At 33.4% G+C, this 27,961-nt stretch overlaps 3 protein-coding genes across 4 annotated transcripts; 2 read left to right on the top strand and 1 right to left on the bottom strand.

Moving 5' to 3' along the window:
* Positions 1-1,903: 1,903 nt before the first annotated feature.
* On the bottom strand, positions 1,904-27,064 carry cutlet (chromosome transmission fidelity protein 18 homolog). The gene is made up of 8 exons (XM_066403658.1): positions 26,880-27,064; positions 26,179-26,810; positions 24,542-24,875; positions 23,409-24,367; positions 21,037-21,313; positions 20,660-20,982; positions 3,593-3,647; positions 1,904-2,091 (listed from the first exon to the last, which is right to left on the bottom strand). Exons 1-8 carry the CDS (start codon positions 26,962-26,964, stop codon positions 1,988-1,990), a joined length of 2,769 nt encoding a protein of 922 aa, XP_066259755.1. The 5' UTR covers positions 26,965-27,064; the 3' UTR covers positions 1,904-1,987.
* Positions 4,350-5,226, top strand: LOC136417847 (uncharacterized). The gene is made up of 2 exons (XM_066403692.1): positions 4,350-4,422; positions 4,483-5,226. Exons 1-2 carry the CDS (start codon positions 4,380-4,382, stop codon positions 5,187-5,189), a joined length of 750 nt encoding a protein of 249 aa, XP_066259789.1. The 5' UTR covers positions 4,350-4,379; the 3' UTR covers positions 5,190-5,226.
* LOC136417850 (uncharacterized) lies at positions 11,441-12,146 on the top strand. Of its 2 annotated transcripts, XM_066403696.1 has the most exons (3): positions 11,441-11,575; positions 11,717-11,805; positions 11,836-12,146. In XM_066403696.1, the coding sequence occupies exons 1-3, from the start codon at positions 11,533-11,535 to the stop codon at positions 12,082-12,084; spliced, it is 381 nt and encodes a 126-aa protein (XP_066259793.1). In that variant the 5' UTR covers positions 11,441-11,532; the 3' UTR covers positions 12,085-12,146. The 2 variants fall into 2 exon arrangements, with proteins under 2 accessions (XP_066259793.1, XP_066259792.1); XM_066403695.1 differs by having other exon boundaries at positions 11,717-12,146.
* Positions 27,065-27,961: the final 897 nt, after the last annotated feature.

Genomic DNA, 27,961 nt, shown 5'->3' with positions numbered 1-27,961 from the left:
CTGTGTTCAAAAACATAGACACCCAACATTAATCTTTGATATTCGGTAATCGTCCCATACTACAATGATATTATACCTTTGAAATAACACCTACACATTGCACCACACGAGTGGAGACTAGCTTTGACCCGGAACTAATATACCCGATGCAAAAGCAAATGAAAGAATTACCATAGAGAGGCTTTATGGCAGCCACCGCTCAGCGTTTCAAAAAGTGGACGAAATCAAATGAAAAAGCTATTTAGTCTCAATTCCAATTTCCATTACATTACAGCGCGCTCCACCGGGTGTCTGGATAATTAATCTGGAATATCACGAATATTAATATCCATAAATTACAGTGGCAAACAGCATCAGCAGCCAATTCCATTAGAGAGTTGGAGAGCGGCTTGGAACTTATTACATGGAACGACGAGTTGTTTATGTTTATGTAGAGTTCTATAATAATACAGAGATGTAAATGAAAAAATACATTAATGAGAGGAATTGAGAATGGTAATTGCATCCAGCAAAAATTTCCTGTGAAAAGACCTTGAACCAGGTATCTTCAATAATGCTTAAATGACAATCTTTCGAAGAATATTATTTTGGTTCTTTTTCATGTGAAATCTACCATATACTTATGTGTAATTCAGATTATAGTTATTTTGGTTTAATCAAACATTTTTTTAAAGTTAAACCCTCATTTAGTTCAATGAAAATCATCATATGAGTTTCGTTGAGATAGATGGAGTGGGCTTGAAAATTCTTATGACTTATAAAATATTTTTTATTTTAGATTCGGAAAATGAATTCGAGCTAAGCCCCCATCGTGCAATTTGGACCGATCATGAATGCAGCCAAGGCTCAGGTATACGGTGTTCATATCTAATTTCACAATTGCTCTCATAATTCAGTCCAAATTAGGCACTACGTCACACGTTTCTACTCCAGGAAATTATACACAATTAGCAAACGTACTGATGTAATTTATAGTCGACATTACTAGAGCATTATTCAAGCCGAGTTTTCGAGAAATGGCGCGTAATTAATATTGCTAAAATTCTGACATTTGAATGGAGACACTGAGAACTGGATTAGGTTTTGATGAATTTTGCTGAAAACTTGGAAATAATTTAATTTGTTTTTGTGATGATTATAGGACGATAATTATTTATATCATAATTTAAGGAACACAAGAATATTTATTTACTATTAAACTCGTAATCCTAGTGGTTTCAAGAAAGTCAACGTCGCATTGATGAGACGTCACAAAGAAATAAGAAATAAAAGAGGTTCAGGAGAGATATTTTCGATTGATTTACGGGTAGAAAAATGGTGGTAACGCGCAAAAAGACTATGCCAGAAGTAACGAGCAACTTATCCAATTATGGGCTTGCTCGCAGCTCACTCGTTAATAATAATTCTTTACACTATTAATGAAACTCAATCCCAAAAGCTGGGTCCAATTAACGTGATATTTAAAAATAGATAAAACGCTCAATTATAGAACATCTTTCAGCATTTTGTTTAGTTTTCTTTTATTTTGAAAATCGTTCGACAAATAACATTTTCACAGCTTTGGTTGCCTTTCATGCACCTCTCTGTATATCTCCACATCTTCAAGAAGGTTATGAATTTATTACACAGTAAATTTCACAGGAATTCAACTCAAAGAAAAGCATTTTCACGGTCCCATCTGCTTAAGAACTTTTCTGCATTTGAACTAATGGAGATTGCCTTAATGAAATGTGTTAAAAGTTACAATGCTCGAGTTAAATTGTAGGAAAGTTAAAATTAATGGCTTTTGTTCTAGAGCATATTAAGCACGTATTTGGGATTAAATACTTCCTTTGCAGCTTAAGACAATAATCAAGAAATGGGTTTAAGATTTATGAAAATTTCCATGTTGTCTGAGACAATATGGAGGACCAAATTGATTCAACTGTTTTATTCGCATACACAAAAATAATATTTTATAATATTAGTTAGATAACAGCTAAGCTAATCAGCGCAGATCTTTAATTTTAATCTTCTTCTTCACTGCGTTGCTAAATCCTTCTTTGTACTGAAACCAAATATCGTTCTTCGAAGTGTTGCCTACAATTTTTGCTAAAAAATATGAGAATTTTTATTTACACACCCTGAAAACATGAAATAAATTCAAAAATGAAAAAAAGTATACTCTGTACTTAAATGAATAGAGCTCTAAACGAGTAAATTTGTCTAAAACTTGAACACCTGTAAAACCTAATTAAAAAATATCAAGGCTTTTAAAAATTAGCACTTTTTCTTTAACAATTAATTAAGCGACGTAATCTGACCTCGACATTTTGAAGGGCAACTTGTAGTATTCCCTTATATTTTTATCAGCGGCATGTCTGAGATTAAATCATCTGTTAGTCCGACATTTGATGGTAAAAGCATAGGGCTTAATCAACACTTTACGTTTACGGTTAACGTCCTACTGTGAGATTTTTTTTCACGATCAAGCGAAACTGTGCAAGCCCTCCATTCCCCAATATCGACTTATTAGAAAATTTAAGACTGCCCTACATATTCAATTTCTACATTAGCCAAAGACTTCCGGGTTGGTATCCCAATGCAATACGAGTCGAATAAATACATTTACAAGAATATTCCATCAGAACAATAGCTGATCGCCAGCGGCAACCCGAACAAAGTAATAAGGCAAATTGTAATTTCGGTGGGCAAACAATGGAGCAGGATTCCATTTGGAGGCAATTACCGACATCTCGTTTCTGATGATATAAATTACCGCTCCAACAGACGCGTAATTACGCGACGTCGATCCGATCCCGAGCTCAATCCAGTTGAATCCGTATTTCCAGTTATTCTGGTTGATAATTTCTATTTTCGCGCTTTCGAGGCAAAATGTCATTATTGAAATGGCGCAGATAGATATTTCTTCAGATTGAAGTAATTTTAATTACCGAGAAATTAAAAAGCAGGTACCTACTAAGCATAAAAATACAATTTTTAATTCGTTAACAAATCAGGTGGAAGGTGGAATCGCCTGTAGGTTAGTCGGTCATAGATTTGATGAATTTTTAATCTCTACAATATGGCCATTTTTAAATCCTGACGTTTCGCTTTTTCCTCCATTTACCCTCAATTTATTTTAATTTAAAACGAATAATAAGTAAGCTTCTGCATTTTTTAAATCAGAGCCAGAAATTAATTCTTTTCTAAATTCGACGATGATAGAGTATACTGATAAATTCTGTCAATACGACTTTGATATTAATTTCCTCGCCCACTATAAATATCAATACGTTAAATTTTGTTATAATATTTCGAATTTGAAATTGTGATGTTTTTTTTTTGTTGCAGTTGTTGATGCCTTTACTTTTACCACTGGGCACAATTGATGTCTTACTTTCTGCTGTACAGTGCTAATTTATAAGTTTTATAAAAGAATGCGGTAAAGTGTTTTTAATCCATACCCGTCGGAGATGAACGAAACTCTAACGCTTTAGTGTATAATTCTCACCCTTTTACTACCTTTGTTGAAAAATGTATCGGTATACGTGGAAAAAAGTAATAAGTAAAGGAAAAGTCCTAAAATGAATTAATGAAAAAAGCACCATACCTGATGTTTGAGCCTTTTGTATGATCCTACCGAAAAAATCCCTCTTCACTGTGAGCTGAAACAAAAAATAATACTTCTAATAGTTTTTCCTTCAAGATTAAAATATGCAGATATTTTTATATTATTTATAAATTATTTTTCATATCGTACTTAACTATTTCAGGAGAATTTTGAAAATGAGATGAGACACAGCATTTCCCATTAAAATGCAGCATTACATTCTATTTATACGGTAATCTCAACTGGACAAAAAATATTACTTCAAATTCAACCACCAGAATTTTTTTCACGTAAAACTTACTTAAAACAATCCTGACCAACAAAATCTAACATACTTTTATATTGTTGTTCCCTTTTAAAGTCCTGATAAAATTCTAATACCCAAGTGGCCCACAAATTGATTAGAGCGGAATTGAACTCCGGAAAAAGGATTTCATAGTTTTCAAAGTTTTATAAGGAATAATGATCCACAGTTTATTTCAAGAAAGTTAGAATTGAAAAATTGAGGGCTTAAGTTATCTTCAATACAGAAAAGTAAGTTATTCAAAAATGGCAATAACTGAGAAATTTTGAGAAACAATTAGAATTTATTCGTTTTATAATTATTCCAGATCAGTATTAATCATAGAAGTAATAAAACGTTACGTCCAGCAAAAAGAAATAAAAACTCAATAATGTTTAATCCGGAAATTTAAAGCAATCAATAGGATTAGGTACCAAAAAATTTTGATAAAATGAGTTTATGATGGGCGATAAAACTGGGAAAAACGTCAGTCTCGCGACAGAAATGAATTGCAAGATAGTGATAATATTGATGTTCCTTAGTTACAGTAAGTTTTTTTTTAAATGTAAACGATTATTTTTTACAATTCTATTTTTGTTTATTACAGTTCATTCGGATAAAGATTTCACCACAAGCTACAATGAAAATTCCAAAACTGCACAGATGAACCAGCGGATCAAGGTAATAGCAAGAGGAATTGTGGACAAATGGGTAGCGGAAGGTTTAACTGTGTCTAAGCAAAAGGTGGCAGGTTGGCTTGACATTCTGGACAAATCCAAAGACAAAGGCGCAGTTTCGGCAACAACAACTAAACCAGCAGACAGTGCAGACACTTTGGGAGGCAACTTTAAAGCAGTAAAAGATATGATGGTTGAAACTTTTTCTAAAATAGGGCAAGTTAAATGCACGACTTGTAAAAAGAATGAAGAAAGTGGGGCCGAATTAGAGAAACCCCAGATTGACAGTAAGTCAATTAATAGAGACGTTCCCTTAGATAATTTAAGTATAGAAGAATTGAAAGCAAAACAAAAAACCATTCAGCAATTTGCTCAAATGAGCAAAATGGCACAACTAGTGGGAAACTTAAGGAGTGCACCATACAAAAATGACGAGAGTACCACTCAATCTTCTGCAACAGTCACAAAGTTTCAAAACGTTGACGAGGAATTGGAAAAAATGAGTATTGAAGAATTGCTAGAGAAACAGAAAGCCATTCAGCAGTTTGAGCAGATGGGGAAAATGTTTCAATTGCTCGGAAGCGTATCTAATCTGACTAAAGCAACAAAGAAGACTACACCAAGAGAGGAACTTTGAGAAAAATTAATATATTTCTATGTAAATTTTATATTTTCTTAATAAATAGAACTACGATTTGAATATAACTTTCTCATTTAAATACCTACAAGAATGTATTCTACATAGCCATTTTTTCTAAATTTGCACTCTTCCCTAGATTTATTGAGCAGCAATGTAGTACCAGGATTGTTATTTTAATTTCAGTTGCTGTCTAATTGCCCACCTGCTGCTTTTTGCGTTTTGAAATAGGTGTCTATATTATTTTTAAACATTACATCGCAAGTAAAATATCATTTTTTTCACACTCTCTTTAAATATTTCCCTTTAAATGCTTTCTTCCAATTTTTCTGGACTGTTTCCATCCCACGTGGTAGTCATAATTTGAATTGCCAGCAACTTGGTATTTTTCCTCTTTATGGTAACCGCTACACAATTTTCTTATTGGGAATTAAATCCTGGATGACCTCATTCTCCTATCTAAAGTTCTTGTTTTTTACAAATGTTGTGCTTCCTCTTTATTCTTCTTTGTCACGTTTCCTTTTCTTAGTAGAGTAAAAAATAGATTTTTTTGCTTTATTATATTACAATTCCAGTTATTGCTTCCTAACTATACTCAGCTTTTATTTATTATCATGCATGTCATAACTACTTTCATCTTTGATTCACTTCTATTAGCAACACAAGCTCTATCATCAACATGTGAAATGATTTATTATCATCTGGTTCCAGTTGGACTTTACTCATTTTGACTTGCTGATTTTTTTTATTATTAAAATATATTTTTAGTATTAATCTGCTATAATTCCTTATTACGTCTCTTTAAGTCTTACTCGAATCCTGTTAATGCAAATTCAGCTCGTTTTTCTGTACTTCCCTCCTCCATTTTGATAATTCATTAATTGTGTACATTGCATGGAATTATTCCTTTAAGATCGAGTTGTGTTTTATCTTAAAATCCTGCTGGGACGTGCTCGGTATCCTCGGTTATCGAGGATTTAAAATCCTGTAAAGGTCATTTCAGAGAAAAGTTTCGCGATCTTTCAAGTCTTTTAGCGCATTTAGAAATCTGCACCTGTGTGCATTAAGAGCGAGTTTTACCAATATGGGACAGGGTGTGAGAGGTATGTTTGGTGAATTTTATTTTTTTAAGCAATAAAAAATTACACAGTATATTCAAAAATATTTCTTTTTTTAAATTACCCTGCACTTGGGAAATACCATACCTCACCCAGTTAAAGAAAATAAATTATCTCTAAAATACCATGTTTTACAGCTTCAGTCGCGTAGCCCAATTTACTGTAAAAAAAACTTTTCAATATTGTCGGAGGTTAAAAACAAGATATATAATGCACAACCATTAGATTTACATTAATAATGGTGTCAATAAAGTGATTTACTTGATAACACAAAATTACGATCTCTTATGTTCCATAATCTCGACCCCACATTGCAGTTTACAAGCGGTATTAACTCTAAATGAATAATCAAAAATCTTTTAAATCTTAAAATGATTTAATTATCATTGTTATGTTGAATCTAATTGATAAACGTTTCGTATAAATGTTCATTTGAAATAGCATGTTATCAGTAATTTTCTGTACAACTACCAACATGAAGCTGTTCTTATTGGTAACGATAACTTTGGCTCAATGTAAGTCTTTAGTTATTAATAATGTTTAATTTTATGGGATGATTTTTGTATTTACAGGTCTAGCTTACCCCGCGAAAAATAGTGAAGATACGGCCATTTTACCTGCTGAATTGAATACAGGTAAATACTTTTAACTCCCAGAAATATTATTTTTTTCTACCTTTGTAGACCCTTTACTTTTATTTTAAATCTTTAAGAGATACTTTTTATTACCAGTTTTATTTACAGTAGCAAAATTTGTTGACACAATAGAGGGAACGTCATGAATTCAAACTTCATTCTTAAACATTTATTAATAAACGGGATATACACTTAACATAGAAAATGGGACCATATGTCTGGTATATGACGTTTTCTTTTTAATTAGCCTGTTCCAGTGTTAAACCACGGTAACACCCTGTATATTACAATATACTTATAGCCAGAAAAGTAAAGAGACAAAGAGAGGCAACTGATGAAAATGTCCAGGTTGCCCGAGAAATAACGGTACAAATAAGTATTAGGTGCTAGAAGGTATAAAATAGATCCCAAGTCCACAAGCTTTTGATGTAAATCTCTGAATTCCTTTCCAAATTTTTCGAATGTTACATAACGTATGTCATATACTAATTTCTAAATCTTTTCAAAATATTACATTAAAAAGATTACGAATTTTTGCACTTTTAAGAGTGAAAGCTCAAAATACTCAAAAAATAAGCTCAAAAAATAGAGCAAAACTATCCTTTTTGAAGTGTCACTAAATTTTGACAAGATGTCAAAAAATATTTATATCGGGATTTGACTTGCCAAGATCACTCAGAAATGTGAAAGCAATTTCGGTCGAATACTTTGTAGAACAAATAACGATAAAGAACATTTGAATAACATTCGATAGGTGGAGAAATTCGCAGATTTTCAAGACAAATTCGTTTTACCTAGGCAATCAAGTAACAAAGTTTCACCACAACACCAAACTTTACTAAATTAGCCTCTTGTTTTGTTAGATATGCAAAATCTTTTCATGCGTTTGTTGATTTTGTTTTTTTAATTTTACAACTCAGGGTTCTATTAAAATAAACAGCTTACCTGAACAGTTTGCCGACCAACGTGAGCTTACCCTAGTATTTACAAAATTAGTTATTAATGTAATGAAAATTTGCGGCCTTTTACCAATATTGTTAGAGAAACATCACTTATCAGCTAACAAGTGGGATATTAACAATGTTTCTGTCAATTTTAACAATCTTGGTAGTAAAAGGACCTGTTAACATTGAAAGGAAAAACACGTATTAATGTGACAGGTACCATTTAAGAATATAGATCCAAAACATATGAAAGAAACATAGCTAATAAAAATATTAGCAATATAACAATAGTGACAGTAGTCACAATAGTCAGAACGTTAAACACGATTAATCTATTCTAATTTAATTCTATTCGTTAACTTCGATTTAGTGATATAAAACAAATTATTTTCTCTTTATTGTAGCAAAATAATTATACTCATTCAAACCTAATTTCAGCTCAAGACTCCTTAATACGCCAAAGGGTGGTGAGAGGTAAGCATATCTTATTTATACTATGAAGCAAATGTGAAGGGGAACACCGAAATCAAAATTTAGCATAATATAGATATTCATGATATACGAGTGTTAAAGTGGAAATTCGAGGCATGAACATCACAATTTCAAAAAAAAATTTTAAGAAGAAATTTCAAGTGTCATCTTTATTAAGTTCAGAATAATTTTTTATGTGGAAGTATCAACACTGCTATTGTATATTAAGAGGGTAAAATAATTTAGATATTGTGGGTCTATGAAAAAAGAAAGACAGCATCTCGTGCACGAGTTCCATAGCAATTCAGCAAATATAGTATGTAGTCCGCGCTTAATGCAAACAAGTAAAAGTTTAAAAATAGTTTAAAGTATACTCGTAATATAAGTTTACCTCGTAAAACCACTATTTTGGGCTTCCTTTTGGATGTGCAGAAATTGTGTTTTACGCTTATTTGCAAAAAAAAATGGACTTTTATAGCATTGATATAGCAGAAATAGTGAGTGTATTAAGAGTTAGTATGCCTTCATGTTATTGACACAAGTTCACGAAGCGAACTCTGTAAAATCTCATGGGGAATGCCTATTAAAAGTGCACTTTTAACACTATTATAATAATTTTGACGTGTCCTTTTCACATTTAAACTTCAATACTTTTATCACTAAAAGTATAACTATACTTTTTTTCAGCAACTAATTCTGTCAACTTAGTGTTCCCGCCAGGTGGTGCACTCACATTGACCAACGAAGGCACGAACGATTGTATTTTAACTGTAACTTAAACAATATTTGTTTTCACGATGTATTAAGTACGATGAATATATAATAAATGAATTAAGTAGCATTATTCGTGCTTATTGATTCCAAAATTGTTGATGTTTGGAAGAAATCTGTTTTCCTCAAATATCTACAACGTTTATCTATCTGTTACATATTACCCTCGCAGCACAGGGTGGTCCAAATTTGAGGCTCATCGTTGGAATCGCGAAAACTGTAAAATACACAGCGTCAACAAAACGAGGGAAAAAACTAATAGTTTACAAAATTGTTTTTCGTACCTAAAAATGGCGTCGTAATATTTTATATGTTATAATTTCTAAGAGCATTTGATGATATTTTGAAATATGTAAAAAGTAACGATTAAGAGAAATCCAAGTATGAAATGAATATTATTTGAAACGTTTACAAGTTTACTACACTTGAATATCAAAAACCATTTAATGACATGTCAAGTAGCAGCTTATATTAAGTCTTTTCAGAAACTATCATCTGGATCGGATTGATAAGTAGCAGCTGACTTTCAATCAATCGAATTGATCTCTGATGAGCCAGCCACTCCGATTAATTGAATATGAAGTGGCAGGGATTAATCGGATCTTGATTTGTGTTTGTTGTACTAACAACAACCAAAGTACCTAATTCTTGAATTTGAGGAGTAGATTGCTCCTCAGGAATGACGTAAAAATGACATATACATGTACAAGTCATTTTTACATGTATATGTTGAAATTATAGGTGACAGATTTGATTTGACAGAGCATTTTGACGTCATTGCCTGGTAAAATTTACTCACCACATTCAAGAAGTAGGTCTGTGACCAAGCTGGGATGTACAACATTATACGCAATATGAGATTATTCATGTAGATACCTAGGGCTCAAAGTTGTATCACTGCCTCATTCACATTGGATCTTAGAGTGAAACTAATTTTTTCAGTGCATGGTACGAATGATGTATAAATAATAATGTTCTTTATAGTAGTAAATTGGACAGTTTTATTGTGAGCTTACAAGCTCACTGAATGAACCAGATTATCCAAGATCAATTAAGTTTATTTTTAATATAAGAAGAACCGTTTAGAACCATATAAAACAAGGATTAGCCAAATCCACAATTTTCTTCAATAAAATTTGAAGATAAATGAGCATGGACTAATGATAATATTCAAATAATTCTAATATTTAAAAAAACTGAGGTTTTTCTCAACAAATAGAAAAATATCTTGGTAACCTATTTCTAGAAGAAAAGGGAATAATAGCGTTGTCTTGGAAGTTCGAGAAATGAAATTGTTCAGATTTAAGGTTGACAAATGCATCGAGCTTAGCCCGGATTCGCCAGGGAATCAGATAATCTGACAAACAGCGAAATGCTGTTGAAAATGGACTTTTCCGAAGCCGCTTTCCCCTTTTCTCGCTAACGATAAGCCCGCAATTTAGCCAGGTCATTTTTCATTACTTTTAACGTCTAATAGAAGACTTACATAGAACAATATTATAAGAATTACGGAATTCGGAGAGAATATAAATATTTGATAATGAGTTTGATTGATTACTAGTGTAGAGTCCTGTACAGAGAGTGCGGAAAAGAAATTTTGTAGCAGTCGACGCGGTAAAGTCTCCCTTCCACCCACAAATGAGTGCGGTAAAATTCACATTTTGAAGAAGGGAAATCTATATGTTCTCAGCAAGAAACATTTTTTTACTCAAAAACGTCTACAAAATTTGCACTTAAAATTTCAACACTTTTCAAAGCAATACAACACATATATGCTTCGAAGTATCAACTCAAGACAGCAAATTTTTGTTGCCAACTTCCTGTTCTTCAAATTCGATTTACGTAGGAATACGACGAAGAACCGAAATTCAACTCAACATCTCGAAAACTACAGAAGCTCTAGATTATTGATCTATTAAAAAATATCAAAAACTTCAACTTCTAGTATTTCAAAAACGAAGTGTTTCGAAATACAATTGTATATGACACACTTTAGGTTGACATGCGTTAAAAAAAGATTTGGTATCGACCGAGTTGGAGTTTATACTGATAGAGACGTTCGATATTTGGTTTTGTAATTTCTATCTGTTTAAAACTTCTTTAATACATTTTAACAATTTCTACGAATAAATTTGTTGGCAATTAGTCTCCATTATCTAAACATTATCCAATTTTCATATTTAACATATGAAATGCTGGACGGAGCTTAATGGAGCTTAGCGATAATTGCCTACAATAAAGAATACAATAATTGAAAAATGACCTATGAACGGTTTAGCAGATCATCGCCAATAAAGATAGAGAAAAGATTAGATCGCCAATTCGTATATAAAGATGGTCATTTCCGAGCAAAACCATCAGCTTCGAGTGCTTTGAATCAAGCAGCTAAGCAGTAATCTACAAAATGAACTCCTTCGCCATCATCGCTTTCGCTTTTTTGGCTTGTGGTAAGAAATAACTTAATTTTTTTTCATGAAGAAAAATTATATTTCCTCTTATTTTTGAAATTGCCGGAGACAATAAAGATCGATGTTAAACTTCTGCATACAAGCTATTACCCTGCATTACACAATCTACTTTATTTCTAGCTTCGGCCAATACCATCCAGATTTCCAACCTCCCCAGTGAGCAGATTGAAATCTCCAACCTCCCTAATGAGCAGGTTGAGATCTCTAACCTCCCAAGCGACATAATTGAAATCTCCAACCTCCCAAGCGACATCGGCGATGGCATCGAAATCTCCAACCTCCCGTCCGAAATTGAAACCGACGAGACTGAAATTTCTCACCTTCCCGCTGAAGTTGAAGGGGAGGGCATTGAGATCTCTCACCTCCCAGCTGACATCATCTCCGGAGTCCAACCCGTAGTTGAAGCTGAAGAAGTCCAGGGAGCATGTGACATCTGTTTCGCTCAAATGTCCGAATTGATCAAGGAACTCCAGCGCACCGTCGTCTAGACTTGTGACTTATATTATGGTGTTTTAATTTCTTATGAGAAATTAAATTCATGAAATTGTAATTTGTTGTTGTTTTTTTCATTTTCCACAAAAATAACAACTCAGTCAATTAGTGCTAGAACAAGTTCCGTAACATGTTGAATGCTCTTCTTCAGTTCATGCGAACATTTCGCAATAACTTCTAAACTATCTTAACGTGTTGAAAAAAAATCTATTAACAGTTTCCAACGAAAGAAATAAATGTGATAATACATTTAAAAAAATTATGTATGTGCACATACCATGATAAAGTGTTACACGTCATTAAAATTATTTGGAGCTGAAAAGATCGGAAATTTTTATGATTTCATGATAAGTTTGTCAAGATTAACAAACAAAACCCATAAAAGAGAACATTAACATATATTAAACCTCAATAAAAAAATATTAAACCTCGACTGTTTGACTGATATCTTTAACGATTTTACTGCAATATCGTGCAATTTATAGACCCATAAATACTTACAATGGTATCGTAACAAAACCGTTTCTTTCAGGGCTGCAAGTAATACATGAATATTTTGCAAAAGTATTCCAGTTACGCATATTATTGAAATCAGTATTATAAGAGACCGAAACAATGTACCCAACAAAATATGTTTTTCTTTTCGTAATCATTTGCTATAGCGAGTGTACGTATAATCTTGAAGGAAAATGAAAGTTTTATTTTCACTAACATAGATCATTAAGGCTTAAGGGATGTTTTGATCAATTTTAGTGTATGCCGCAACAAATGCGTCTCCAATAAGCAACGAAGAGGACTTTGAGGAATCATCAGCTTTGCCATCAGCCATTACACCAAACCCCGTAACAAAAACTATAACAGAAGGAAAAGTCTCGTCATCCAGTACGAAGCCATCCCTCTTAGAGAAGGTAAAAAATGCTTTGAACTTCACTCAAGACCTCTGGTCCATGCTAGGAATCTCTCAAGGAATTATTATAATCAATAATGGTAAAAACGAGTAAATCGACTGAAGTCTTAGCAATTTAGGACGTAAGTTTGGGGTACGCAAATATTCTTGTAGTTATTTTATCACGTAGTTCACTATTAAATATTAGAAAAACTCAGTTTTTTCTTTGAATCTGTAAAACGAATTTTTGCGGACAATCACTAATCAAATATCTGATACCTAAACACATGAACTTGCATTTATGGCAGGATTACCTACCCTTATGCCTACAAACCGTTGCAAATGAAAACAAACATTAAAAGAGTTTCAACATCGAATCATAATAAGTAAACAACGTTGTATAGTGTTAAAACAACAAAGCGGGTCGGATTAGACATATTTTATTGTCTGAAGGGCCACCACTCAACCAAACAGAAGGGCCTTATGCCGAGCCCCGACAAGCTATTAATGCCATTGTGTGGAAAAAGCGGTGGCAGAAGCCACAAATCGCCGAAGGGTGGCTTAAGAGATATATTTGCTACTGCTAATATTGAAGGGATGAGATAGATTGGGTTGATACACTATTTTTTTTTTGAAGGGAGCGATCCTTGGTTCCATACGATATGGTCATTTATTATTTTTTTTATTATGTTATTTTGGGAGAAATGATGATTTTTTTTGTATGAAAATAAATGACTTTTCACAAGGTACTTTCAAAGTTTAGAGTGGTTGTAAAACTCGTTGGCATTTGTTTAGTTTTATGGCAGGACTTTTTCTTTTTTTCGGTCACTCAAAGAATGATGAATTTGGTGTGTAGGTTCATATGAGAGTAACTCTTATCTTTTATAACTCTCAAATTTAAGTCTTAGTAGAACTCATTTCATACTTATACTCCGTAACTCAGAAGGTGAGTTATGAGTGGGGTGAGGAGGAGAGCTTGGCAGCGTATGCCTCCCCCAAACTCCTCACCTCCTTCTACATTGTCACAGCACTGAAATTCTGGCTAATTTTATGACATCACGTAAAAATTATTATGAGTTCAGGTCAAAAGTTTTTCATTATTATTTTCAAATATTCGAACAATTTATTTACAGAAATACAAATAGTTTGTTTGAAAATTTGGACTGTAATTTCTTCAACGCTTCCGAACAAAGAACTACATGAAAACCGACTGAACTCTTTCTTTACAACGTGTTAAACACTCAAGAAACTAAATTTCAAATCAGGCACTAAAACTGCTCCCTTCTCCCAGATAAAATTAATTGAGGCATCCAAATAACTTTAGCTAGGATTTCCGTTAGAGACGTTTAGCTCTAGACTCCCAGACCATTCTCGAATGATCCATTAAGTAAGGAAACAATTTTGTAGAAGTTAACACATCAGCAACGTTTAAGGAAATGGTCTTTTATTAACATTTTGTTATTTCATGTCCCATTTCGATTTCTATGAGCAGTCAATTTTAGACAAAATTATTCTTAACAAAACATACTCAATGCATTTATTCGTAAATAATAGAAAAAAAAAATTAGATATTTAGTTGGAAAAACAGTGGATTTTAAAATTCTAAAAACATGGACTGTACTCGTTGCTCAATTAATTGCCATTTAGATCCACAAGAGAAAACCTAAATCGTTCCATACATCAAGTTATCTCCATTAGGTCGAAACAAAACGAAACACATCCTGAAAACGTTAAATCGTGGAAGAAGCGGAAGGATCGCCGTAATGGAGAGGCGGAGGAAGTTGATGAGATCCATTTAAAGGGTCGAAACTCCTTTATTTGGATCGTTTATTCGAGGAGAGGTTTTTTCTAACTTGATCATAGATTTATCTATTAGCAAAAAGTGACATTCCGTCATACATAATGTTAGTAAAGCTTATAACTTGTTACTTAATATGGGGACAATAAATAGGCTATATAAATTCCGGATTAAAGCTCAATTGAATAGTCTTCGTATCTAATCATATAATATTTTTATGAGGAAATCTAACAATGACTAGACGTTCTTTCTACTCTGACCTGCTATATGCAAATATAAATCGTCATTGATAACTCCAGATGTTGACTAAAATATCAATAAAGCATCAAATAATCCAACCGAGTAATAAAAATATTTATGCTGTGAATTAAGAACCATTAACACAAAAATAGATTCCCCTCTATTGCTAAAGTGACCACTGCCTGAGGGAATTTATGACCCTATACAAAGAAGGAATCTGAATGGACGAAGGAAGGAAAAGGGTCATTTTTCTCTTTGGGAGTGCTCGAAGTTTCCGCAATTTCGATGTTGAGCTGGCTAAGTAATGTTATAACTTGGAAACATTAGTGGAATTGCAGAAAGGCACTGGAATTACATCCTATTAAGCATTTCCACAAACGTCTGCAAATTTAGTGTATGAAAACATTATCATGTGCTTTAGACGTAACCTGTTTCTCGTTAAATTTGTTTTAATTTTGCAATTAACTGATAGTACACAGTAATAAAAAATGTGACGATTGGCCACGAATAATCAACGCAACCTTTGGTTGAATTATTCTAGATAAAGGCATTATCAAACAATGAGTAATAAATCCGCACTTTGTTTGGACCTTTCGAAATATCCAGCGAGGGTTTTTTGGTTTAATGGCGCGTCAAAGCGATATTTATGTCAGTCGGATGGCATAAGTAGAAGATAAACCGCTTTTAGAACTTCCTGAGAAACACTAGAACAATTTAGGATGCTTCTGGCACCGTTAAAGCGATTCGCACCCCCGGAATACGGTTGAATTGTCTCTGAATATATCAGTGCAAAGGCGGAGCTCTGGGATAAATAAAACATCATTTGATAGTTGTTTAGCTACCAGCCAGACATGTCAGTTTAGTAAAGCGTTAAAAGGTCACCTCACACAGAGTGTTTCCTAAAGGGGCGATTGTTGTTGAAAGAGTAATTCCTTGGATGAGATGGCTCTAGAAGCAGTCCGCAAGTTTTTTTGTTGGCATGATATAGGGCGTTTAACTTTGGAGTGTAAGTTTACTATTTGGAAAGATCTACCTTAATGTATCTGCCTAAATTATATTATGTACTTTCGTGCACAATAAAGGGAACTACAACTTTTCACATAACTTCCTATAGAGTCTTGAAGTATGATCTGTACTTTAGAACACAATTCGTTATGGTATTCAAAGAAACAAATTTGCTATAAAAATGTGGCCAGAAACACTTAGATTCTGAGATACAGGATGTTGAAAATTAAAACATATATAATTATTTGAAATAAATTTATAACAGTGAATCCTAAGCTCTTAAAATTTTGCAGTTATTATACGTTGGTAAAGAGTGGTATTTTTACTATAAAGTCAATTTTTATCTACCGCTAGGGGTGTAAGCCAGTCGATACATATGAGTCATTCCAGCGTTAGTAAAGTTATTCATTTTCGAATTTGATTATCTAATTCACAGTTTTGATTCACAACTTATAACTAGCAAAATGCCAACAATCTCGGTGCCGATGACTAAGATAACAAAAAATGCATACAATATCTATCTCTTATTTCAGTTGCAGCTAAATTATAGAAATGTTTTTTTTTTAAGTATATGCAAGTATTAGGCAAAAAAATTAAGACACCTTTTTTGTTCTAAAATGTTGAGAGAGTCCGAAAATAATAATCAGAATATTCAAAAATTCATTGGTGTTCTACATTTCATGACGAAAACATCGACTAACGCCCAATTACGCCACTGGCAGCAGACAAAATTGACTTTATACTAAAAATGTAGCTCTGTATCAACGTACAATAACTTCAAAATTTTAAGAACCTAACATTCTCTGTTTAAAATTTATTTCAAATAATATTTTTTTTATTTTCAACACCCTGTATCTCGAAATTTAAGTGTTTCCGGCCACATGTTTATAGGAACTTTTTTTCTTTAAATACCATAAGAAATTGTATCCTGAAAGAACTGTATTCAGAAACACCCTGCATACTTAAATAATTAATAAAATAGAATTTAATTAAATTATATATAATTGAATATCTAGAATAATTATGGGTTTTACTCAAGATAATGTAATCTACATACACACACATAAGAGAATTTAAATTCTAGAATATTTTTCATCACATTTTGGCATTGATAAAAATATTTATGATGTTACCCATATCTCTTTGGTGATGAAACCTCACACCAACATAGTGTTTAATGGAAAAGTCTGTAGAAATCCTCACAATATTCAAAACCGAGATATCCATCAAACGCTTTGCTCGAATGAAAGAATAAAAACTAAAATAGGGTCGCAAAATTGCATGTCATACCCTCTAAAACCAAAAAAAGGCAAAGAACAAAATTAATTCTTTCCAAACAATGACGGTCAGGAAGAGAAGCCCTTTTAAGTGAACAAATAAATTCTAAAGGGTAATAAATAATATTCCTTCGGGCTTCCCATGATAAATCACTTATGGAGCTATGGAGCCGGCCCGTGGTCTATTAATGTAACGGCCAACGAAATCATTTTCTAATAATGACAGGGTCATTTCAATATGAAAAGAATTCCCGAAGAATTGCCGGTCTATCCATATCATTTTAATTATGGAAAATAATAAAGATAATGGCAAAAGCTAATGGAATCTGCTCTGTGAAAGAACAGTCCGGGAGGGTTTGATAAATTGGTTGTTGGATCATCGCAAATTTGCTATTATTGGAACTATAGGAAGAGATGAATTTATAAAGTATTTTTAATTGCACAAAATTGCTGAAATAAAATGTGAAAGGAGTGCTTCAAAATGAGGTTTCTCCTACGCTTTTCTCAGGACATACCATACTTCAATCGACACTGAAATTAGCTCTATTAGGTTCAGTTACTGTTGATGCCAAGAATCAAAGTATGGGTAACTTTACCAGTGGGGTAATTCCCATAGAAAGTATCTTCCATACAATGGCACCAGTACTTTATGATCTATTATCCCTAAATACCAATATATCAAAGGTCTGATAACTTTGTCAACCAGATAGTTTTAATAGAAACGCTGAAACTGCAGAAGAGAATTGATCAAATCCTCCGTTCTCATAAAAATTATTATCCTCTCGATAAGATTAACAAAACTTTGATGGTCTTTAGATCTTCTGATCTTCTAATCTTCTGATTAATAACAACAATATGAGAAGATTACCGAGAGCGGAACCTAAAGAAAGAGTCAAGAGAACTTCAAGCATGCATGTTTCCATTCCAAGCCCTAATACAAAGAAATACAGTTCCAACCAGCCCGTTACACAAACGTGTTTATTATTTACCATCCAGTGCCTTTGATTACCCCTTATGTATATAATATTCCCCCATATGGTTTCGCAAATCGTGGGGGATAGAACGCACACACTTGCGAGCACTCGTGTTTAATGAGCTAACCATTTTCAAACAGTTTGTCATTGTGCGAATATAATTGCGTTGTTATATCATCATTAAACGATGACAGGCGGTCGCTTCCCGTAAAATATGGCTCTTTCCACTTTAAATTGTCCGAATTAATATTTGATATTAGGTGGAAGGATTGCTTTTGGGGTGATAAGTATTCCAAGTTGAATTAGTCAGTGAGCTACGATCTGTAAGGCATTTGAGTATTATTGATACTAGACAAATTGGCTTCGAATATAGGGCGTTTAAAAGGGATTTTAAATGGTACACAGTTATGTTAGTAAACGAATAATAAATAAATATAAATAATAATTATGTAAAACTTGTATTTTAATCTAGTTAATCATACCATATGAGGCATTTATTTCCCTTAGCAGCGAAACTTAACATATGAGAAGTAGAGGAGACTATGTACACCTATGTAGGGTTTTTTAGGTAGTGGTTACATTCCATTAGAATTCGTAATGACAATTCATATCAAAATTTGGTTGTACGACTGTGCAAGGACTCTTATGATGTTGCGCTGCGACCAAAATATTTTGTTATATTTTGTTTTTCATCAGAATTTCTAAGTATAATCCTATACAAGGTATCTCTGGTTTTACGGTCAGGATTTCATAAATGATTAGAAACAAACACATAGGTGCTATTTGGATATCTTTTTGTTATATAGACACCACGTTCACTTAACGATATTCAACATACCTCTTTGAACAATAAAGTTTTTAATGTTGTCTTTTGATGGTATTCCTTAAGTGAGTTCCAACTCTCCTTATTGTTTTTGTCTTCCTGACGTGGAGCAATAATTAGCCACTTTCGATCAGTAGACCAATTTTAGCACGAACTTTGTCGTTACTATTTTCCACATGGCAAATTTTGTGGAGTCCATTTCAGAGGATTAATCCTCTGTTATCGCATCCTATAAATTTTATTTTCTGCTGTTCACTGTGAAACCTCTGAATGGCACAACTGAGCGAACTCTGTAATTATTACACAAATGTCTTTCATACTTACTGTTCACCATGCACTCTTTAGTCAGCGGTTCGCACTGTTTAGGTCACTTTTCACTAATGATAAGTACTCTTTTTAAGCCTAGCTATTCTCACTTAGTGAATAATACGTAATAAACAGTACAGAATAGCGAGTGAGGCACAATAAATATAGGACTAAGGTCTACGAAGGAAGGCATATAAAGGTCTACGTAGGGAGGTGTAAAAAGGTCGTCTGGGATAAGCACTGTTTTTGTTTGGACTGACTTCGCAAATAATCCTACAGTGCCACTTGAGTTTTATGATGGCCATATAGTCATCTCACCCTTTCGGGTAACCTTTTTGAAGCTTCAGGTAGAAGGTCTTTAAGAGGAATGTATTACTTTTGCTTATTACACAATATGTACATCTAGCCCTTTAATCGAGCTATTTTAACAGACTGCATCATTGAGGTTAAAAATTTCGTACAGTCCCATTAAAATTTGATAATTCCTAAATGTATGACCACATTTATTAGTCAAATTTGTCCAACGTATTTTTGGTTTCTATTAGTAGATAGGTTATTTAATAAAGCCAGAGTTCATAATAAATAATTTCATTTTAAAATCGACGTTGGATTTGGCTTTGGTGCCAGCTGTTAACGTTGGCGCTGTATTTATAGCTTAACAGTTTGTCAGCCTAATTCATATTTATGCAGTTAGATTTAGCATTGGACTACCTACCTAAACACGAAGATATAACGCTTAATTTCATGTTTAATATTCCTTCAAAAATCGAAGCTATGCTACGATCTTGTTAAGAGCGCCGACGTTGAAAAGATGAAATTGCTGGTTCAGCGGCAATTTCACATAGCACGGTATATATGTATAAACGAGAAAATAAAATTTATCCCTATTTACCTTTCAGCACGAAAGGCAATATGTCAACAAATGTCAACGCTAAAACATAATATGTTGAATTCTGACATATGGCACATATCATATATTTTTAAGATTAATTCAAAAACTAAAAATAGATGAAAATATGTTGAACCTATGAACTTATAACTTTTAATTGCCCTCCATAATATGGTTATTTGATGTCAGAAAGTATGCAAGCGCAATTGAAAATAAAAATTGACGTGCCCGAATTATATTTTGAGACCAGTAATATCTGGACAAAAACACTGAGTTTGTAAAGTTAATCCCTCAGTTCGTCCATGTTTAATCATTAAGTTCCTTCCAAGTCTAGGGTGAAATAAAAATTCACTTAGCTACAATAAACACTTACCTTAGTCATCTTAGAATTCGTCTTCAAATCCTTAAACTTAATTGTCTGCAAATGGTTTGGCAAAGCTTTTTCGTTCTTTTCTGCACCACTTTTCTCCGCATCCTTGACTGGAGCGTTCTTTTTAATTCCTTTCTGCTGATTATTGCTAGCAGTGTGTAATTTATCCCCTGTACCATCTTCGCTGTTCTTTAATGTGTTAGCTTCCAACCTGCGCAATTTTTCCATCTCCACTTCTCTGGCAATCAACTGCCTGTTTGAATAAGAAAGACTAATTCTACTAGTCTCTTTTTTGTCAAATAGCATCGACTCTTCAATGTTTGGTTCTAATAAACGAATATATTTTCTGAAAAGCTTAATCCCTTTTAACCCGAACTAACCCAATTTGAATTCATATGTTCCATCCGTTGTCCTCTCCTGAATGTAATTAAGATTATAATCGGCCATAACAGCCGCAACCTTAAGCAAATTGGCTCGTTCTTCCTCAGTATAGAGATGTAAACTAACAGGCCTTAGTGATGGAGAAATTATTCTCAATAAATGAGGCAAGACATCTAACACTAATGGTAAAGCTGATTGGTAGCATCGAACGGAAGGCAGCATTCCCCGTAATAACTCTGTTATTACGGCGTCATGTCGGTTTTTTTTTATCTTAAACTGAAACAAAGTAAAATACATTTTCATAAAAAAAGTACGATAGAAAGCTGCACTCTCCCCTTTCGACCCCTTCATAAAACGTCCGTTATCACAGCTATATCGAGTTGGTTATTCATACCGAAACCCGCACAAAGATTTCCACATTGCATTCAGTACTAATGAACATCTGAATTATGCACGCCAAACTCAACTCTTTAGGTCCGGACATTAAAAAAGACTTCATCCAATAGCAGCCGAGTAATTAGCGAAGCTACTTACGTAGTTGACTCCGCTTATATCTGAGAAAATGTAGCTTAGGACAAGCTATTTATTTTGTAAATGGGGATGTTATTACCGGCTTACAATGCGAAAAGATTATTTTAAAAAGGCGTATTTTAAAAAGGCTTTTAATTCTTCTTTTGTGTGCTGGGCGATGAAAATTATTTATTTATGTTCGAAAGTTGATCAAAAATCAGTTTTGCGTCATGTACCATGAAAGGTATGCGTGCGGTAAAACTTTTTATAGGTAAAGTGCTACTTTCAGCTCGCAAGTGTGTGCGGCAAAGCCACTTTAAGCATATGGATAAGAAAATAAACTTAACAAATTGAAATTAGCCTAAATTTGCAACTCAAATACAAAAAAAATCTTATAACCATCGAATATTTTTCTGGAATTGTAACAGCCCTTCCCATGTCCCTAATGCGTCACTTAAAAAATTTAAAATCAAGACTACAATTTCGTAAATTAAAGGAAAACCTAAGGAGAGAATTATGTCTAATTTTTCCAAGACGATTACATTTTCTTCTCACAAATAATGACAGAGCCCTGGGGGTTGAGCGAATACCGTAACTAAGTCATTCAAAATTAAAATGGAAATCTGAGGCTCGCGCGGACTTTTTTAACGCATTTTCATTTCTTAAAAGGTTTTCTCGTTGAGCGTGGACCGCAATTACATTGCAGAACAATATCTCATAAATAATTTGGCAAGCGGCTTGGTTAAAATTTGTACGGTAAACGAATGTTCAAATAGCAAGAGGAAACAAAAGAATAAAATAAATTTGAAACTTCTTCACTATTTCTAAGCGTACAAGCTAAAAATTGTTAATGTTTAACTACCTTTAAAAGACGAAGAAAGCCTTTTTCCCATACATCCATTATAAGAAAAGATGATGGTCCCCATTTATGTTCAGATTGTTATGTTCAATATGATTTTTTTAAAAAACAGAAACAGTTTTATTATAAGAGTATTCGACGAGAAATTCTCCCACCACAAAGGAGGTATAACTATAGAATACGTGTATCAATGATAAAATTGAAGGCTGCAAACACATCATAACGCAGTGCGAAATCATTGAATCTGAATTTGCAGAAACGATAAAAAAAGATCATCTAAAAAAGCAAAGCATTCACATCGGTGATACTGATGGTATGAAACCATTCAATATGATTCCACATAGATGACTGAAGAAGATATTGCATATTTATAAAATACATCCTTACATTCGAAAGTTCCTCTCTCATACAATAGAGAAATCGCACACACAATGACAAGCAAGAATAAATTAGTATCAATAAAGGGATATTTCAGAATTATGTTTTAACTGCGCTATACCTTTGCAGGTCACTAAATTTGCTCTCTAAAACCCTTAGTATAAATTGATATAAATTGAAAAGTGATGCATCATTATATTCAATGAGCCATTTCACGTATGTAGAAGATATGAAGGTGCATAGATCTATAAATGCACAATTACAAAAAATACTGAGGATATTCAATGACATATTTGAATTTCGAACAGAAAAATGTAAGGTCGTGCATATTCAAAAAAGCTTAAAGGATAACAATACATTCACCATCCCAACAGGAATTGGCAATAGAAGTAGAGAGATTATGAAAACAAAAGAAAGGTAGATAATTTCTTTCACAACATTAACAACCGGCATTAACCGACACAAAAAAAAAATCAAACAGAGATCTCAATGGTTAAATGCAAAAAACGACATCCCTGCTTAGCAAAACAATATTTCTAGTCAAGAAATAATTGAAACTACCTCTTATTGTTAATTATTAGTTTACGCAGATATTAAACAGCATTTGCTAAGCGATTAACTTACTTCGTAGCCAGCAGAAGGGAAATTCAGTTTTGGTTTCTGGGTTGATGCAAATACAAAATTCCAGACCACAAACGCATAATTCAAGTATGCGGTTAGAGAGTAATTCTGTTCTGAGTATATGTATTTAGTGAATAAGTCGTTCAAACAGAACCAATCCAGCCCACAAGACGCGCTCTCTAAATCCTTCTCTTTAGCTTGTAGAAGAGGAAAATTCTCGTACACTCCTTGAGCCACCCTTTCATGATCCCCAAAGGAACTTATCACATTTAATACATTTTGCATGCGATGCTTCATATTTGGCAGAGACAAACCTCCGTTGGCGTTTTTCACACGTTTTATTTGAAATATGTCCTGCCAGACAGTAAACAAACCTTTCTGCATGTCCTTCTGTCCAACGCTAGCTTTATGAATATCCGTCAAACCTATAGCCTTATTTTGGGCCTTGAAAAAATGTAGTACTGACAAACACGAACGAACGTCGTTATTGGATTTCTCAGCTAAAGCCATCATGGCGCCATTATCGGTCTTAATTTGTTGCCTTCTTGCTATTTCCATTAGTCTTTCCGCCAATCTCGTGGTAGACGTAGAAGGGAAATGTATAACGAAGGCGATTTGTCGTAGGGGCCGTAGAGCAGGTACATATCCGTCGTTGCAAATGCATATAATAGGTCTTTTAAGTATATGTTGGCCTTGCTCCTTGGTCTTTGATTTTTTCCCTTTTACTGGAGCGGAGCCAGAAATAAACTTTACTAGAAAATCTATGGAGGCTTGTGGCGCGCCGTCGATTTCATCAAAAACAATGCAATTTGGTCTGTTGTGTTGGTCTACAACAGATTGCATTTGGGTAGCGTTTTCTAATGTTGTTCTGAAAGCATCCGTGCTGCGATCATCAGAGGCGTTGATTTCTATCACATTGTATCCTGCGTGTTTGGCAACCATGTGAGCTAATGTGGTTTTGCCTGGAAAAAAGAAAATTCACGTTGAGTACATTTTGTTATTTGTCGTCAACCTTTCTAATGAAGACTGTAGCGAAAATATAAGAGTGTGCCACTGATCTCGAGACGTTTTTCGGCAGTTTTCGTTGTTTTTTTTTTAAGTTAATTTGATTAAGCTTAATGCACATAACATCTTACCTAAACCAGGGGGTCCACATAACAGCACCACTTTATTATGAGGTCTTCCAAGCTCATCCATTTCCGTATTCAACTCATTAAATTTAAACAACTTCTTTGAGACGATTTCACTTTCCGACTTAATTTTACGCCTGGGAGTTTTGTTAAAAACCACCTTATCCCAAAGCTTCAACCATCTCAGCAATGTGCGATTAGTGCTCTCATCACTGAGAAGTTCAAGGTATTTTCTAGGTTTATATAAGTCGGCCCAAAGTAGTTTTTCCTCGTTATTAGCCTCAATAAGTTCAATATCTTTAGTCGATGTTTCAGGGATAACAGAGAGTTCTTTGTTAATCTAAAAAAAATGGTTATTAGAAAAAGGGTTTCTAACGTTTACAAAATTTTAGGTAGTTCGGAAATACAGAGTCTTGAGCGTTTATGAAAAACTGGATATGGTACCGAACTGAAAATTGGGTTAATTAAGTAAATAACCCTTGCCTATTGATCTAAAATATTTTTATCATTGCGGCGTTGCAGTTTATATTGAAAACTATTAGAAACTTCGTTACTTCAAATAATTCAACCTACACAAGGTGTACCATAAGAGACATCAATTGAAAGCTGGTTCTTCAGTCAATTTTAAGTTGATGATGTTTTCTATACAAATGTGTCAAACTCAACATTAAAGCAATTATCCGTGGTCAAGAAGACTCATCATATTATTTATGTTTTGTTTACACAACGAACTAAAAAAGTTTTATACCGATATACCGTTTAACACAAGATTAATTTCACAAAAGGTCAAAAATGAAACAGCTGCTATGGTTATAAAATTTATTGTCTGAAAGTTTCAGTCACAATATTCTTTTTATGAGGGTGTGGAATTCTAAAGCCAAACTAAGGTACACTTCAAGTGGGGTTAGACTATATATACTTTATTTTTCGAAAATGTACTTAGGTCAAAATAGACAAAGTTGCAAGTGACAGCACCCTTATCAATGACACTGGTTGCAGGGTGACATTGGCAATGGCTTATGATGCAAGGTTGCAATGGCATTGGCACTGAGGTAATGGCACACAACTGGTTGCAGGACCACACTTGGCTAACAGCTTTTGTTACAAGATTGCAACTCCAAATTAACATTATCCTGCAGCAGTGGAATATCACAATTACAAACTTTCTTGCACAAAGACTCAAAATATTCACCAAAGAAGCTGGTAATATTTCTCAGGTCAGTTACAGAATTATCCTGGAATGTCATCAATCTAGGTAATTGGCCACTCCCATTTCTGCAGCAGGTAAATCTCCAAAATCTTCTAGAGCTCTAGATTTCTAGAGCTCAGGATTGATCATGACTTGACATATTGAGTTTCACCAAACATTTTATGAAATAGATTAACAAAGATGAAAACCTATATTGTCATGGTCAATGCTTATTTTCCAGATATTAGATAAGCTAAAGCAGCCTATTTAATTAACCAAATTTTCAGAACAATCCAGAACAAAATTTGAGAAAATCATGTATGCAACTCATTAGTAAATGCTATTTTATGTAACTTGTGCCATATTGTGGTCTCCCACTTTGCTTATTCCACAAAATCTCACTTGTTACATAACTAATTGTCAACTTAATAAATTTGAAAAACTATACACTTACCAGTGCATTTGCCTCATTCCACATATTATTAAAATTATCGCCCATAATGCCCCTAAATGATTTACTTTCCAACAATCTTAAGGTTTCCTCCTTTTCATATTCCTCAGAATGGCATCTTACATATACAAATTCCCCATCAAATGACTTTACTTTAACAAAGGGATATTTGGGTACTGAGAAAGACAAATTACGTTTGTCACGAGCTAAATCTCTCATTAATTTGTTCTTAGTCACTGGTAAAGATGACAGATGCTTGCTCTTATTTTCATTTCTCTTTTTCACAATCAACGCTATTAAATCAAGGTCTTCCCTTAACTTATCTTCCCCTTTATGCTTTTTTGTTGATGAGGCATTTTCATAAAAGATATCATCAATGTCAGTAATGTCTCCAAATAAATCATCAGCTAACCTTTTCCTAGAGTTTACTGAAGTATTAACATTTTGTGATGAGAAATTTAGGTCTTGAGATTCACTATCAGGTCCTGCATTTTGAATATCTGAGTAACAAGACTCCAACGTGGTATCTGCTTTCTTAGTAACAGTGGTAACAGGGCTTTTTGGAGTTATTACACCTGTATCAAAAGTAAGGCTTCTTTTTACTTGGGGGCGAGATTTAATTATCACATCCTCATCTTAAAACATGAATATAAGTTGAATATGCCAGAAATTACCTCAATTTCTCCATTTTGGTCAAAACATACCTTCAAAATCTTGTTCTCTTAATAATTCTAATTCATCTGCGTGCATCAACTCAAATTCCTCCTCAGGATCTGGAAAATCGCTCATTTTAAATAAAATAATTAATAAACTGCAAGACCAAGAACAGCTTTTCCAGTTTTCTATTCGTTTGTATTTGTTAATTATTATTTACGTTTTTAACTTTTAATATTCTTACCGCCCAAAACGTATAAATAAAGATGACAAGTAAATTTAGGACAGTTCAGTCGATGTCAATGGCTGATTCAGCTTACTCTCGTACACAAATATTAAAGTGAAATAGAAATATGGCAACGCTGAATGTAGAGCGATAGTGTTGTAGCAAATAAAAACGTTTAAATATATTAATCTTGATATATTAAAATTTATACCAAAATTTAAAAAAATTTCACTCAATTGTGCTGTATACTACTATGTCTATAACTTCCTTAAAATTCTATTTGAGTCCTTTCAAAGTAATTAGTTTTCTTTATGCGATCTAAGAATATCTATTCCGGAATAGATGTTGAGAGAGACGAAAAAATTTCTAAATTGAACAAATAATTTGAATTGCAGTGTAAAGAAAAGAAGTTTAGCTCCAGAAAAACACCCATTCTGTAGATTTTAATGATTTTCAAAGTCTAGTTGTGTAGACTTTAAGGACTAACGTGTATATATAATTTCAACTTATCTCAAAGACTGAAACAGTTTAGAAGTAGAATTTAAATGAAAAATCGGAAATTGATGAAAATTAAATGTTTCTTGATAACATTACATCAAATTGATAAAGGTTTTTTTTTTATTTAGGAAAGTATTATATCGGACGAATAATGCTACGAAAAAGACAGCGATTTTAAGAAAATCATGTTAAGGCTAATCTGGCCGTTCAGGTTAGGTGATAAAAAATTTGACCAGGGTGCTGAACTTGCTAAGGCCAGCCCTGTTGTCAGTCAAAGTTTAAAAAGTGTCAAAAAATGGGTACCTCCCTCCATCTGACATTTTTGAAACAAATTTGAAATTTTGAATCATCTATTTATCGATCCAATGGAGTCATATAGGCCTTATAACCGTGAATACTTTAATTATG

The sequence above is a fragment of the Euwallacea similis genome, chromosome 30 (genome assembly GCF_039881205.1).
Source record: "Euwallacea similis isolate ESF13 chromosome 30, ESF131.1, whole genome shotgun sequence".
NCBI lineage: Eukaryota > Metazoa > Arthropoda > Insecta > Coleoptera > Curculionidae > Euwallacea > Euwallacea similis.
The sequence above is the reverse complement of the archived record's forward strand: the minus strand, read 5'-3'. Positions and strand labels throughout refer to the sequence as shown.

Coding starts and splice junctions, on each gene's coding strand:
- LOC136417847 (XM_066403692.1), top strand. CDS start 4,380: ATGAATTGCAAGATAGTGATAATATTGATGTTCCTTAGTTACA. Junction 4,423..4,482: donor ATTGATGTTCCTTAGTTACA/GTAAGTTTTTTT, acceptor TGTTTATTACAG/TTCATTCGGATAAAGATTTC.
- LOC136417850 (XM_066403695.1), top strand. CDS start 11,533: ATGAACTCCTTCGCCATCATCGCTTTCGCTTTTTTGGCTTGTG. Junction 11,576..11,716: donor TTTCGCTTTTTTGGCTTGTG/GTAAGAAATAAC, acceptor CTTTATTTCTAG/CTTCGGCCAATACCATCCAG.
- cutlet (XM_066403658.1), bottom strand. CDS start 26,964: ATGAGCGATTTTCCAGATCCTGAGGAGGAATTTGAGTTGATGCACGCA. Junction 24,876..26,178: donor GGAATGAGGCAAATGCACTG/GTAAGTGTATAG, acceptor CATTTTTTTTAG/ATTAACAAAGAACTCTCTGT. Junction 21,314..23,408: donor TCCCTTCTGCTGGCTACGAA/GTAAGTTAATCG, acceptor ACTTTGTTTCAG/TTTAAGATAAAAAAAAACCG.